Source organism: Oratosquilla oratoria, chromosome 1, assembly GCF_046742065.1.
Source record: "Oratosquilla oratoria isolate Oo_2021 chromosome 1, ASM4674206v1, whole genome shotgun sequence".
Classification (NCBI taxonomy): Eukaryota; Metazoa; Arthropoda; class Malacostraca; order Stomatopoda; family Squillidae; genus Oratosquilla; species Oratosquilla oratoria.
This window is the reverse complement of record NC_134777.1, coordinates 123,210,976-123,226,627: the sequence shown is the minus strand read 5'-3', so window position 1 is coordinate 123,226,627 and position 15,652 is coordinate 123,210,976. Positions and strand designations below refer to the sequence as shown.

Here is a 15,652-nt window from a genome sequence, read left to right as displayed (position 1 = left end):
CGAGGGTTTACTGTAATTTCTAATTCTACTAATTTCTAATACTGGACAAAATTAAGGATATAACGGATCTGTCCGGTATTGGTTGCATGTTATTGTGGCAAAGTAGCCTGCAGTTGATACATTAGGGCCTATATGGGGCACCCATATAGACCAAACCCACACATCATTTTTGTCTGAGATAGTAAGCCTTTATTCATAGAGAAATTATGACACTTTTATTATACTGTGACTGTCCCTCCATAATGCTATCCCCCCAACCCTTATTACTGTCCTGTACCATTTCTCTGAATATTCATTTCCTTTTTTTGCCTACCCTGTGGTGGGGGAAAAGAATGCTGCCACCAAGTCTTCCCACTTGAGTCGTATGAGGCAACAAAAAATGGGACAGGGATAGGACTAGGAATCCTGCTACCTGTAGCCCCAAAGGGGACATTCCTAAAAAAAAATAAAGGCATAAGAGGGTCTAGGAGTTTTCCAACCATTACCCTAAGGTTTGGGTCTTTTGATGTGTGTGGATGCGGTACAGATAAGAGTAAAAGGGAAGAGATAGGCAGTATGTTTGTGAGAAGAAAGATGGATGTGTTGGCATTGAAACTAAATTGAAAGGGAGAGGTGAGTGTGAATTTGGGAGTATAGTAGGGAGGTTCTCAGGAGTGAAGAGAGGACGAGGGAGAGAAGGGGTGGCTATACTAGTAAGTGAAGACATAGGTAAGTGTGTAGTGGAGTGGAAGGAGGTTTCTTCAAGGTTAATGTGGATGAAGGTGAAGCTGGGAAGGGAGATGTGGGTTTTTGTGTGTATGGGTCAGGTAGTGAGAAGAGTGTAGAGGAAAGGGAGGCTTTTTGGATAGATTTAAATGAGTGCATAGAGGGATTAGGGAGAAATGTCAATGTAGTGGTGTTGGGAGACCTTAATGCTAGGGTAGGAAAATGAACCAATATATGGAGTGTTTGGGAAGTGTGAAGTTCCAGGAAAAAATTGGAGTGGTGAATTGATGGTGGAGATGTCTAGAACGAGAGGTGATGATAGCAAATACAGTATTTAGGAAGAAAGTCAAGCATAAGTACACATGGGAGAGGGTGGTGGATAGAAGGGTGGTAGATAGAGCGTTAATGGACTATATAGTGGTAACCAGGAGTATAGTAGGAAGAGTTAAGAATGTACATGTTCTAAGGGGAGAGAGTGGGGGTATAGTAGATAATTTTTTGGTGGAAGGTTAGTTGAGAGTGGAGAAGGAGGAAAAGGGCAGAAGGTAGGGAGGTACTTGAGTGAACTGCTTAAATGAGAAAGAAAAGGAGTCTGCTCGTGACCTCAGTTCAGTCCGCTCGTGACCTCAGCTCAGTCCGCTCGTGACCTCAGCTCAGTCCACTCGTGACCTCAGCTAGAGACCTCGTTTTTCTGCACAGACACCAGCTAGTGAATACCTGTGAAATTTATATCTCCGAATAGTGTTAACCCCTTCCATACGGTGCCACACACGTAGGCGTCATGGGGAGCGAGTGTATTCGCGAGGCTGCCATACCGGCGTCTTGATTATATTTATTGTAGTCGCCCCTCCATAATGACATTCTTTCTAATTCTTTTGTAATCGCATTTTCTATGGTTATCAAAATTCACGGGTGAAGAGAGAACGATCGATATAAGCGGTGACTATATTTTATGATGCGAGTATTATTACGACACGTCGTACGGCTGGCATTGGCTGCTGCCACCGAGATCTAAGTCCATGACGCCTACGTGTGCGGCACCGTATGGAAGGGGTTAAGTGATTGTGTTGTGTTTTTGTGATTGTATACGTATAGCGATATACAGTTACATATATAAGATAAAGTGCAGTGTTCTATTTAATTTCAAAACAGTTTTCTGTTACCGTACTCCAAAGGTAGGAGAAATAGTATAAGGTAAGCAGAGTAAGCTTCGCGTATTTAGTTTATTAGAGACCGCTTTGATTTTTTTGTTGTTGATTTGTATTTTCTCTTTGCTGATTTTATTGCTAAAGGGGGAGCGAAATGGCTTGTGAAGGTTGCGTGAACCTAGAGGTCCGTCTCAGGATGTGTGAGGAGGAAATTCGTCTTCTCAGGAGTGCGCTCCGTGAGAAGAGTGAACCCTCCCCACAACCCAAAGAGCGTTCCACTTCTTCCCCTACTGTCACTGCCACGAGCGAGTGGCACTCCGTGGAGTCCCGTTTGTCGAGCCTGCGTTCCGTAGACGTGTGCCCTGTGGAGCAACCGCTGGCTCTAGCCAATCGTTTTGCTCTACTGGAGGATGAAGTGGCTGAAAACCAGGAGTTCTTGGTGGTGGGGGACTCCATGGTGCGAGGCTATGACGATATCCTGCAGCGGAAGACTAAGCGACGTTGCAAGCTTGTATGTCAACCGGGCCGTGGGATCGTCGATTGTACCCAGTCCATCAGGGAGCAAGGACGGAAGAACATGGTTCCGATTGTTCATACGGGAAGTAATGATGTAGGTAGGGTGAGATCAGAGGATGGGAAGTAATGATAGTGGAGAACAAAATATCACGATAGGATGTAATGATAATGGAGGAGAAAATATCACGGTAGGATATAATGTCAGTGATAGTGGAGAACATAATATCACGATAGGATGTAATGATAATAGAGGAGAAAATATCACGGTAGGATGTAATGATAATAGAGGAAAAAATATCACGGTAGGATATAATGTCAGTGAAGGACAAAATATAATTTTAGGAAGGGATACCGGACAGAATGTCAATGAAGGCCAAAATATCATTATAGGATGTAATGTCGCTAGAGGACGAAATGTCACATTAGGATGTAATGTCATAGGACAAAATGTCGCAATGGGATGTAATGAGAGTGGAGGACAAAAGATCATGATGGGAAGTAATGATAGTGGAAAACAAAATATCATGATAGGATGTAATGATAATGGAGGAGAAAATATCACGGTAGGATATAATGTCAGTGAAGGACAAAATATAATTTTGGGAAGGGATACCGGACAGAATGTCAATGAAGGCCAAAATATCAAGATAGGATGTAATGTCAGTGGAAGACAAAAGATCATGATGGGATGTAATTATAGTGGAGGAAAAAATATCATGTATTTTAATGCTCGCAGTATTAGGAACAAATTTCAAGAAATACAGGCGTATGTCAAAAGCGAAAATCCCGATATGATAGGAATAACTGAGACATGGTTAAATGGTACAGAGTTCGAAGCTGAATTTAATATTGCGGGATTTAAATACTTTCATCAGGATAGAAACCACAAGAAAGGTGGGGGTGTTCTATTGTACGTTAAAAACAATGTTCATGCTTGTGTTTTAGAGAAAGTGAAACAGGATGCATATGATAGTTTGTGGGTTGAGTTAACCCAAACAAATGGACAAAAAATGAATATAGGTGTAATATATAGGCCAAAGACATTATCATTAGCAGACGACCAACTGTTATTTCAAGAACTGTCTAGTTTCTGCAACCGGGATTTATTGATAATGGGTGATTTCAATTTTACTGACATTGATTGGATGACCCTTGAACATGGCCATATAGGTAGTCGCTTGATTGATTTTCTTGGTGACAATTACTTAATTCAGCATGTAAAAGAGCCCACAAGATATGGAAACTTACTCGATCTTTTGATCACTAGCCGCGAAAGCATGGTAACTGATGTAGAAGTCAGTGAATCTGTTGCAAATAGCGATCACAACTTAGTTAGATTTAAACTCCTAAACAATTTTAGAATAGATACTTGTGTTTCTAAAATACCTGATTTCAGTAAAGCTCAGTTCATAGAACTATGTCAGGAGCTTCAGCTTACAGATTGGGAGGCAAAATTAAACGAAAGACCTGTAGATCATATGTGGGAAATATTTCAAAATACGCTCACTAAGATGATTCAAACTTACATTCCTTTTAAGGACAGACGTCCCCCAAATCAGGCTCGCCCAAAGTGGCTCGACAAAGAAACTGAAAAAAGTATTGCTAAAAAGAGACAGGCTTATAAGAAATATAAGTGCTCGGGTGCATCTAATGACTATGAAAGTTATGTATCAATACAGAGAGATTTAAAAAAGACTATAAGAAAAAGAAAACGACAATACGAAATGAAAATCGCTGATAAATCCAAAGAGAATCCCAAAGAATTCTATAGTTACATTAGAGATAAAAAGGTTGTTAGGAATCACATTGGTCCACTATTATCTGCTGACGGGCAACTTGAATATTCAAATGAAGGAATGTGTAATATCTTAAACAATTATTTTAGCTTGGTATTCGTAAACGAAACACCTCAAAGTGAATTCCAAACTGAAACCTGTGAAAAGTCTGGGGTAAACTTACTACGGTAAATATAACAAAAGAAAAAATTAAAAGGTGTATAGACAAACTCAAAGTTAATAAAACACCAGGGCCCGACGGTTGGCATCCAAGAATCTTAAAGGAAATAAAAAATGAGATTGTTGTTCCATTAGAAATTATGTTCAAGAAATCCATCATATCCGGAGATGTCCCAAGAGAATGGAAGCTAGCTAACGTTACTCCCATATTAAAAAAAGGTGACAAAAAGAAACCAAATAACTATAGGCCTATAAGTTTGACTTCAATCGTAGGAAAAATAATGGAAACTATCATCAGAGATGCTATCGAACATCATTTAGAAAGTAACAGTTTGATAAATGATAGCCAGCATGGTTTCAGACGGAAACGTTCTTGCGTGACTAACTTACTCGAATTCTACAACACAGTTATCTCCAATTATGACAAAAGAAACAATATAGATTTAGTATATCTAGACTTTGCAAAAGCTTTTGATACCGTCCCACACGAAAGACTACTTACTAAATTAGCTTTGCATGGAATAAGTGGTAGCCTATTAGGTTGGACTAGTAATTGATTGAATGGTCGAAAACAGAGAGTTGCTTTAAATGGAAAAACTTCTGGATGGAAAAGTGTTGCAAGTGGAGTTCCTCAGGGTTCCGTTCTTGGACCACTTCTATTCATAGTATATATAAATGATATAGACCATGGACTAAAATCTACTGTTTCCAAATTTGCTGATGATACAAAACTGTGCGGAGTGGCAAATGATCACTCAAACCAATTAGATATTCAAGAAGATTTAGATCAATTACAGCAATGGTCTGAAAAGTGGCTAATGAAATTTAACACAAGTAAATGCAAGGTAATGCACATAGGTAAAAATAACAGTAAGTACGATTACAAGTTATTTGGTAATTCGTTAACAAAAGTGGATAGTGAAAAAGATCTCGGCGTAATTATCAGTAACGACCTCAAATCATCCAAGCAGTGTATTTCAGCCTCTGAGAAAGCAAATAAGATTCTGGGACTGATTGTGCGATCTTTTGATTTCAAAAGTCCATCACTCATTAACAAGCTATATAAATCGTTAGTTCGTCCACATTTGGAATATGCTGTTTCTGTATGGTCACCGAATCTCATTAAAGACATTGACAGACTGGAAAAAGTACAACGGCGAGCCACAAAACTGATTCCAAATATCAAAAATAAATCATACGAAAATCGACTAAAACACATGAATCTGTTTTCCCTAAAAAAGTGTAGACTCAGAGGTGACTTGATACAGGTCTTTAAGATTTTAAAGGGAATTGACAACATCAAAAGTGACAAAATTTTCACATTGAATGAGAATCAGACAAGAAACAATGGTCTCAAACTATCCGGAAATAGATTCAATTTGGAAGTAGGTAGAAACAACTTTGCCAACCGTGTAGTAAATGAATGGAATAAACTTCCTGCACAGGTAGTGCAATGTAGTTCAGTTCGAAGCTTTAAGAATCAAGTTAGATAAATACCTAAGTAAGATGCTGTAATGATTATAATTTATCTTATATTATTTGCTTTTGTTTTGTTATCATTTGTCTGTCTGATTTTCATTTATTATTAGTTATATGTCAATTTATTATTATTTACTATTTACCTGTTTGTTTATTATTTAACTATACCTATGCATTTATTTATGTATTTTATTTGTTATTTACATATTATAGTTTTTATTTATTGTTTTATTATTAATATGATTTTTTTTTCGCATCCGACCTAGATATGGATCAAAAGGTCTCCTGTCGGCATGCTCCACCTTTGTAATCCTTTGTAAGGAGTATAAGAAGCTGAGAGAGGAGTGGGAGGGAGTGAAGGATAGAGCAGAACTAGGAGTGGAGGAAGAATGGGGATGGTTCAAGGAGGGAGTCATAAGGTGTGCAAAGATGGTGTGTGGAACAAGGAGGATGGGAGGAAATAGAAGGGAGGATAGTGAGTAGTGGGATGAAGAAGTAAAGAAGGTTGTAGAAGAGAAGAAGCAGGCTTTCATAGATTGGTTACAAAATAAGACAAGGGAATCATATGAGAGGTACAAAATAAAGTGAAGAGAAGTAAAGCATAAGATAAGGGAGGCAAAGAGGAGAGCAGATGTGAAATGGGGTAAGATTATGACAAAATTTTGAAAGTAATAAAAATGTTTTGGAAGGAAATTAAGAGAGGAAGAGGAGGCAAATCAAGTAGAGAAGAAAAGGTAAAAGGTGCAGACAGAGAGATGATAATGGAAGAGAAGGCAATGAGAGGAAGGTGGGCAGAATATTTTAGGGAATTGCTGAATGTGAAGGAGGATAGGGAGGAAAAGGTAGTTGCAGTTGGAAGTGCTAAGAAAATGACCATGATGAGTGAGGAAAATGGAGAAATAAGGAAAGATGAAGTGAAAGCAGCTGTTAAGATGATGAGAGCAGGAAAGGCAACCTGGGTTGGATGGATGCCATGCAGAATGTCTGAAAAAATGGAGGTACAGTGATGGTGGCCTGGCTAGTGAAGTTATTCAATGTTTGTTTAAGAGAGGATAGAGTGCCGGAGGACTGGAGGAGTGCCTGTATAGTTCCACTTTACAAGGGAAAGGGGGACAAGTGCGAGTGTAGTAATTTCAGAGGGATCAGCTTGTGAAGTGTAGTTGGGAAGGCTTATGGGAGGGTCTTGATTGAGTGGATTAGGAGAGGAACAGAGGGAGTAATTGGTGAGGAACAGTGTGGGTTTAGGACAGGTAGGGGTTGTGTAGATCAGATTTTTGTGTTAAGACTGATATGTGAGAAAGCTATAGGAAAAGGTAAGGATGTATTTTGGGCTTTTATGGATCTGGAAAAGGCTTATGACAGAGTAGACAGGAAGGCACTGTGGGAGGTATTGGAGATATATGGGATAGGAGGAAAGCTGTTAAGAGCAGTCAAGTGATTTTACAAGAGTGGTAGAGCTTGTGTTAGGATTAGAAATGAAGAGTGAGTGGTTTGAAGTAAAGGTGGGACTTCGCTAGGGATGTGTAATGTCACCTTGGCTGTTCAATTTATACATGGATGGGGTGGTGCGAGAGGTGAATGCAAGGATAGTGGGTCAGGGATTGGAGATGGTTAAAGAAAATGGAGAAAAGTGGGAGATAAGCCAGTTTTTGTTTGCTGATGACACTGCACTTGTAGCAGGATCAGAGGAGGGATTGAGGAAGTTATTGACAGAGTTTGAAAAGGTGTGTGAAAGAAAGAAGTTGAAGGTAAATGTAGGTAAAAGTAAGGTGATGAGATGTACAAGGGGAGAAAGTGGCAGCAGACTGGAAGTGAGTATTAAGGGAGAGAGACTGGAGGAAGTGGATAGTTTTAGATACTTGGATGTGAATGTAGCAGGAAAGGGAGGAGTAGGGGTGGAGGTAGAATGTAGATTTAGAGAAGTGAGTAAATGAGTGCCTTGGTGTATTAAAGTGTAACGAGAAATAGACATTTGGGAATGGATGGTAAGAGGAGATTGTATGAAGGAGTGATTGTACCAACAGCACTGTATGGGCCAGAAACATGGAACATAAGAGAGGAAGAGAGAAGGAGTTTGTGTTTGAGATGAAATTCCTGAGAAATATAATAGGGGTTACTAGGCTAGATAGTGAGAAATGAAGAGGTTAGGAGGAGAACATGGGTGGAAAAGGAGTTGGGAGATAGGGTTGATGAAAGAGTATTGGGATGGTTTGGACATGTGGAAAGAATGAGTGAAGAAAGACTAGTAAAAGAGGTGTGGAAGGAGTGAACATAAGGGGGCAACCTAGTATGAGATGGATGGATGAGGTAAAAGGGGCATTGGAAAAGAGGGGAATGTCTGTTGAGGAAGGATGGGAGAGGACATAAGATAGGGGAGAATGGAGAGTGGTTGTGTATGGATGATGCTGTGATGCATGAGGTGGAATGGGCAGGGGGATGCGGGGTGAGGTAGTATGTGTGAGCAGAATTTGACACAGCCGGAATGAGTGAAGAAAGACTAGTAAAAGAGGTATGGAAGGCAGATGTGGAGGGAGTGAACATGAGGGGACGTCCTAGGATGAGGTGGATGGATGGGGTGAAGGGGGCTTTGGGGAAGAGGGGAATGTCTGTTGAGGAAGGACGGGAGAAGACAGAAGACAGGGGTGAATGGAGAATGGTTGTATATGGATGATGTTTTGATGCATGAGGTGGAATGGGTGGGGGGATGGGGGGTGAGGTAGTATGTGTGAGCAAAATTTGATGCAGCCCGAAGGGATTTCTCCCCATCTTCTCCTTTTATGCATGGGGGGACGGAGAGGGGGGGTCGCCGATTTAATGAAGCGGCCTTGCTGTGGATGTGCTGTGTCTTGCGACACTGCTTCTGACCCAGGGCAGTGGACAAGGTGCATGGATGACCCGTCATCCAGGAGGTGCTAAGATAAGAGGGAGGGTGAAGGGGTGTGGAGTGTATTCAGGGATGGAATGGGTGGGAATGATTTTATGCCTTTTTCTTTTTGGCTACCTCCCTTGTAAGGGGGAAAAAGCCTTGGTGTATGTATGTATGTACATGTATGGGGTGGTGCAGGAAGTAAATGCAAGGGATTGGAGAGGGTTAAAGAAAATGGAAAAAAAAATGGGAGGTGAGCCAATTGTTGTTTGCTGACAACACTGCAATTGTAGCAGGATCAGAGGAGGGATTAAGGAAGTTAGTGACGTAGTTTGGGAAGGTGTGTAAGAGGAGAAAGTTTAAGGGGACCCCCCGCCCAAAATCTTTTTTTCTGAAGGATCTTGCTGATTTTTTCTGTGTGATATCTAGGTCTGAGAAAACCGTCACAGCTTGAGTTTTATTCAGATCTGACCAGTAGTTTTTTTTGTTTTTTTAATAAAAAACATGAAAAATACCCTATTTTTGGGCTTCTTTCAAATTCTATCTCCTACAATTTTTATTTGGTGTCTTTCATTTTATAGAAAATGAATCTTCTACATATATAGAAAAACAAAATAGAGAGTTTTTTTTAATATCTTTGTTCAATGCCGAGGAAAAAAAATATAAAATATTTTTGTAAAAAAAAACACAAAATTTTGACTTTGACACGTTATTAAAAAAAAATTATTCAACATATGAAAAAAACTCTCTATTTCATTTTTTTCATTTATCTAGCTATCAATAGAGACCTCATATGAAAAGATTGGTTGAAAATTGAGGGAGGAGATAGACTTTGTGTCTAAAAAACTTACATTTTTCAGAAACGAGCGTTAAAGTGTTTTTTCTTAGTTTTACTAAATTTTACATTCATGAACCTCCTAAGAATCATTGAAAACAGGTTCCATTGTATTTTCATGATGATTTTACATCTTTCAAGTGACTCAGGCACTTTGTCCCCTCCTACAGTGTAGGATATTATTCACCCAAAGTGAGGGTCTCATAAGGCGCCACCTTACTCATTGTGGCAAAGTTTGAGTCATTGGTCTAGAATGACCCAGCAAGGTAGTCTGATTGCTGGGATTCAGCTCTCTTTTTTGTCCTAGGTTTTCTTTCTGGTGTTGGAACAGGCTCTTGCTGCATTAGGGACATCACTGTGAGGTTTGAGACTCTAAACCCAAGGTGTTGCAACAAGGAGGCATTCTTGTAGCCAAAGTTGTGGTAAAGTACAGTGACCTGAGAGAGGAATATAACTCTTCTGATTCCAGCAAACTTGCTTTTGTTGCACTTGATCCACAACTTGGAATGCAGACTCTCATTTGGGTTCTGAGTTCGTCCTCTCAAGCATCGGCTTAGCAGATCCATCTTCGTCAGGTCAACGTAGACGTCACAGATCAGCTTTAGCTTCTCCTTTGGAATCATTGACAGGAACGGTCTTTTTTCTTCATGTGAACTTGTTAGCAAACAGTTGTTTGCGTAGAGACAACGTGTCTGATAAAGGTATAGAGGACGGAGGATCAGGTGCTGTGGATGTGGATGGCAGGGAGAGAGCGGAGGATGTGAATGTAGATGGCAATGAGAGAGACGAGGATGTAGATGGCAATGAGAGAGACGAGGATGTGGGTGTACTTGGCAGGGAGGGAGTACTGGTGGTGGTGGCGGAGGTGGTGATAACAAGGTTGATGCGGTTCCTTCTTTCTCCCCTTGCGTTACTAAGGTCAACATTCTTGTATTCTGTAAGTGTGATTTTTGTTTGGAAAGCTTAGGCATGGCTAATATCTTCAAACTTCTCTTCACTGAAAAATAAATGCGAAATACACACGGCAAATTAGTGAACGTGGCAAGCTAGCGTACACTTCCTTCCCTTTCTACGGCTATCAGGTCACTGGCGGTCAAGTGGGCTAATTTTCCTGCTGTCAGGTCACTGGTAGTCGTGCGGGCTGAGTTTCCACATACCACACACTCACGTGCATGCCAGATGCAAGAGAAAACTTTGTAAGTGCATCAAACAAAAAAAAATAAAGTAAAAGAGGTGTTTTCATGGTCAAAACGAATGTAAACAATAGTGGTGCGGAGCACATGGCTGCCGGGGGTAGGGAACGTAGGCCCTTTAAACCATTTAAAAATGGCGGTACGATAAAAATCTTTTAACATGGTGTAGAGCAAGTGCTCTTCTATGTATTTATGCAATAAAAAAAATTTCATTATTTTTGATGATGATGATGATATGGTTTAATGTCACAAACTCCCCCCTATTGGGAAGCTAGGACAGAGCCCCTCACAGAGGACTTTGTAGCATGGAATTACATAAACCATGCCCTTGGTTCATTTTCGTCAGTGGCAGGGTTTGAACTGCCATTACCTCGACCATCACCACAAGTAATGATGTCCTAGACCACTCAGTCAGTGTGCTTCCCAAAAAGAAAGTTGAAGGTAAATGTGGTTAAAAGTAAGGTGATGAGATGTACAAAGGGAGAAGACAGAAATTTGGAAGTGAATACTAAAGGAGAGAGGTTGGAGGAAGTGGATAGCTTTAGATACTTGGGGTTGCATGTGGCAGGAAAAGCAAGAGTGGAGATGGAGGTAGATTGTAGATTGAGAGAAACATGCAAGTGCCTTGGGGGATTAAAAAGTGTAATGAGAAATAGACATTTGGGGATGGATGCTAAGAGGAGATTGTATGAAGGGGTGATTGTGCTGACAGCACTGTATGGGACAGAAACATGGAACATAAGAGATGAAATGTCTGAAAATTATGGCAGGGGTTACAAGGTTGGTTAGAGTGTGAAATGAGGAGGTGAGGAGAACACGGGTGGAAAGGGAACTGGGAGATAGGATTGATGAAAGAGTATTGGGATGGTTTGGACACATCGAAAGAATGAGTGAAGAAAGACTAGTAAAAGAAGTGGAAGGCAGAGGTGGAAGGAGTGAACATGAGGGGATGACCGAAGATGAGATGGATGGATAAGGTAAAGGGGGAATTGAGCAAGAGGGGGATGTCTGTTGACAAAGGAAGGGAGAAGGCAGAAGATAGGGATGAGTGGAGAATGGTTGTGTATGGATGATGCTGTGATGCATAGAAGGGAGTGGATGGGGGATGGGGGGGTTAGGGAGTGGTTTGTATGAATGATGTTTTGACACTACCCAAAGGGATTTCTCCCCATCTTCAGTGTTTCTGCATGAGGGGACAGAGAGGGGAGGGGGTGTCATTGATTAAATGAAGCTGCCTTGTTGGGGATGTACTGTGTCTTGCTGGATTACTTCTAACCCTGGGCAATATGCAGAGATGATTTGTCATCCAGGAGGAGCCAAGAAAAGAGGGAGGGGTGGTGAATGGGAGTGGAGTGGGTGGGAGTCGAATTATGCCTTTTGACTTTGGCTACCTCCCTGGTAAGAGGGGAAAAAACACTTGGTGTATATATATATATATATATATCTAAGTCTAAATAAAATTATTCTAAAAAACGCTGTGGAAGTCGGGGACAGGTGATATTACGGTGACACTTTGTCCTAAAAATATTCTTGAAAAAGCACTTGGGTAAGTCGGGGTCAGGTGGTATTCTTCTTCTTCGCGTTCCTCTTCTTCGCGTTCTTCTTCTTCCTCGCATTCTTCTTCGCATTCTACTTCGTGTTCTTCTTCGCGTTCTTCTTCGTGCTGGGGATCCCGTGTTGGGGTTCCGCCCCGAGGCCGAGGCCGAAGGGGAAAACGAGGGATTAGAGCGCGGAAAGCTGCGGCCCTAGGCCGCTGTTTGTGCAGCCAAGCCCCCGGCAAAGCCGGAGAGGGCGAAGCCCACGGCTTGTGTATATATATATATATATATATATATATATATATATATATATATATTATATATAATATAGAGATGGTACAATATTTTTTATTGTTTTGATAAATGTCAAAGAATCTTGTACCGTACTATATTTCCAACCACCCTTGACTGAATAGAATTATCTGGCCTTAGCCAAACCAGATCTATCAATAGTGTTATTGTGTGTTTGAATTGAGATAATCAAGGTGAATGCAACCATTAACAAAGTCAGAAGAGACAAATCAGTCAGTCTGTTGCCTCAGGTGTCTCTTGCAGAAGGCCTGCAGCCTTCAGGTAAATGGCAATATATTTGGTTCAGAGGTGTTGATTTAAAAAGTAACTGATTATAATGGCACCTGAAATGGGAAAATAAACCTGCATCGTTTCATTCTAGGAAAGGACAACAGCTGAAACATCTGTTCTTAAGGTAATTGCATGCCTTTATCCATATGCCATTACTAATCATTATGATGTGTCACATGCCTGACATGTGATCCACATGCATGCAAGATGGTGACAGGTATTGGTTTCTTGTAATATCTCCAATCTTGCTGACCTTGACATTCCCAAATCATAAACACCTGACTCTAACATACAGCACACATCACACCACCGCCCAATGGAAAGTTACTGAAACTAGTACATAGTGTTGCCAGACAGATCATTAACTATTTCCTTATACCTACCAAACTACATAATTATAACTGCAAACCATACAACATTTCATGACACATTCACTGATACTAAATAGATCCATTGCAATAGAATTAACACACAAATATAATTGTATAAATCTCAAACCTATGATCTAACTGTTGACCTACACCAAATATCCAAAGACAGGCATATTCACATATATATGCAGCGACACAAAAAGAGAACTTTTCCTTAGAGGGCAGAGAACTCTCTCCTTTAGAGGGAATACCTGGGGATTCTCCCCAAAAGGGATTACATCCCTATGCTGTAAATGTCTCTTCAGTACAATAAACCAAGAAAGCCTGAAAAGGCTTTACATTCCTTGCCACAGGTGTAACCATTCACCGGTTACACAACTGGCAGCAGCAGTGGTGGCAGTCTGCTACCCCTCCCTACACCTCCGAAGAGAAACCACCTGTCTACCAAAGTCTACACAGCCTCTGAAGGAAACCACTAGTCCATGACTAGAATCGTCAGCCTAGAGGAGCAGTGATTCCCAGCAATGCAATCTCAAGACAAAACTCAATGCATCACTGCATCAAACTCCAATTAAGTCACAAGAATGCCCAGTGCAATGCATCAAAGCCCAGTATCAACCAAGTCCAGTGCATCAGCTTCAAGACTTCAATCAAGCCCCGGAATACAGAATATACAGACAAACAACAAGGAAGCAGAGGTGTGAAGAGCAGAAATATAGATAATAGCAGCTCAATGGAAAGGGATGATAACTGCTTTTATGGATTTAAAGAGGAAGGAGGGGACAACCTCCCCCGACTAGTAAATCTAGAGGAGAAACTAAAAAAAAATTAACGAAGAATGGAAGCTTAGGTTTGACCAATTAACTCTAGTTGCTGAGAAAGTTGATAAACTGGAAGAACTATGAAAAGAGAATCAAAATCTAACTAAAGAAGAAGAATTAAAAAGACGGTTAAGAGAAGTAAAGGAAGAGAATGTGGAATTAAAGAGGAATAATAAAGAAAATAAAGAGTCCATAACAAAAGAAGTGGCTGGAAAAAGGTTCAGGAGAATAACAAAATTGAATTTAGAGATATAGTGAAGGAACAAACTGAAGGTACAGTTATTAAAGTGATGAGAGAGAAGAAGAATATAGTAAGAGACTTAGCAGATAAAAAGAAATGTATGATTATATTAGGGATGGAAGAGAAGTATAATCTAAATAGGACTACAAGAATAAAGGAGGAAAAGGAAAAGTAAATAGTATATTAGTAGTTCAAGAAGATGAACCAGAGATAGGGAAACAAATAGAAGAAATGTATGGGCTTGGGAAATTCAATACTGATAAGACCAAACCAATTTAGGTTAAATTCAGGTCACAAATGACAGCAGAGAATATCTTAGCAAAAACAGGGAAACTAGCAGACAGTGAGCAATTTAAACAGGTATGGATAAAAAGAGAAATGAATAAAGAGGAAAGAGAGGATGAGAAAGCAAAAAGGCTAGAAGGTAAGGAAAAAAACGAGAAAAGAACAGACAGAAAAAGAGAAATTCTATTGGAGAGTAGTGAATATGAAAGTGAGGAAATGGTTCATAGCAGAGAAAAATGGAAGGGAAACAGAAAACACGATGGAAATAGCAGAAAATTTGAAGTGTCTTACACAAATATAGATGGATTAATAACAGGCTTGAACGAACTGAATGATTACCTGAAGGAAAAAGAACAGGACATAATGGGAATTGTAGGAACAAAATTGAAAGGTCCACTACCACCCAACAGTGTAGGACATAGTGCATATAATTGTTGGATTAGAAACAGAGAGGTAAAACAAGGGGGTGGAGTTATGTTCCTGACTAAGAAGGATATAAATGTGAGGAATGTCACATATGGAAAGAATAGTGTAAAGATGATTATGATGGAAGTGGAGGACAAGGATAGGAAGAGCAGGAAGTTTGTAGTAAATTATGTGCCTCCTAAAACGGCTTCATGGGAAGAGAAAGAACACAAAAATATGTTAGAAGACACCAGGATATCACTAAGTAAAATAATGGAAGATGGAGGACTAATAATTATAATGGATTACTTTAATTGTAAAGAAATCTGCTGGGAAGAGATGACAGTGAAGGGTGGAGATGACCTATGGGGAAATGTATTACTTGATATGATTATTGAACATACAATGACGCAAAGGATACAAGAGAATACTAAGTATAGAAATGATGAAAAACCATCGAGACTGGACCTAATAATCACATCAGAACCCAAAATAGTGGACAAGATTGAATATAAAACACCAGTAAGTAAAAGTGACCATATATTGGTTGAACTGGAACTAAATGAGGAAAAATACATGAAAAAAACTAACAATATACAGTGGAACCTCGCTATTCATACACAATCGGTTCCAGGAGGCTGTTCAAATGGCGATTTGTACGAATGGCAAATAATTTTTTCCCATAAAAAATAATGTAAATTGGATTAATCCA

The 15,652-nt window shown here is 40.0% G+C and overlaps 1 protein-coding gene across 5 annotated transcripts in view; it reads left to right on the top strand.

Annotated features, from left to right (window-relative positions):
- LOC143026084 (uncharacterized) overlaps positions 1–15,652 on the top strand; it is an 84,000-nt gene that overhangs the window by 6,263 nt on the left and 62,085 nt on the right. For 4 of the 5 annotated variants that reach the window (XM_076186094.1, XM_076186098.1, XM_076186084.1 and 1 more), the window contains exon 4: positions 12,909–12,941. The exons of the other annotated variant lie outside the window; for it this stretch is intronic. In XM_076186094.1, coding sequence (XP_076042209.1) covers positions 12,909–12,941 — 33 coding nt within the window. The remainder of the gene's footprint in view (positions 1–12,908; positions 12,942–15,652) is intronic. 5 annotated transcript variants of the gene reach the window in all.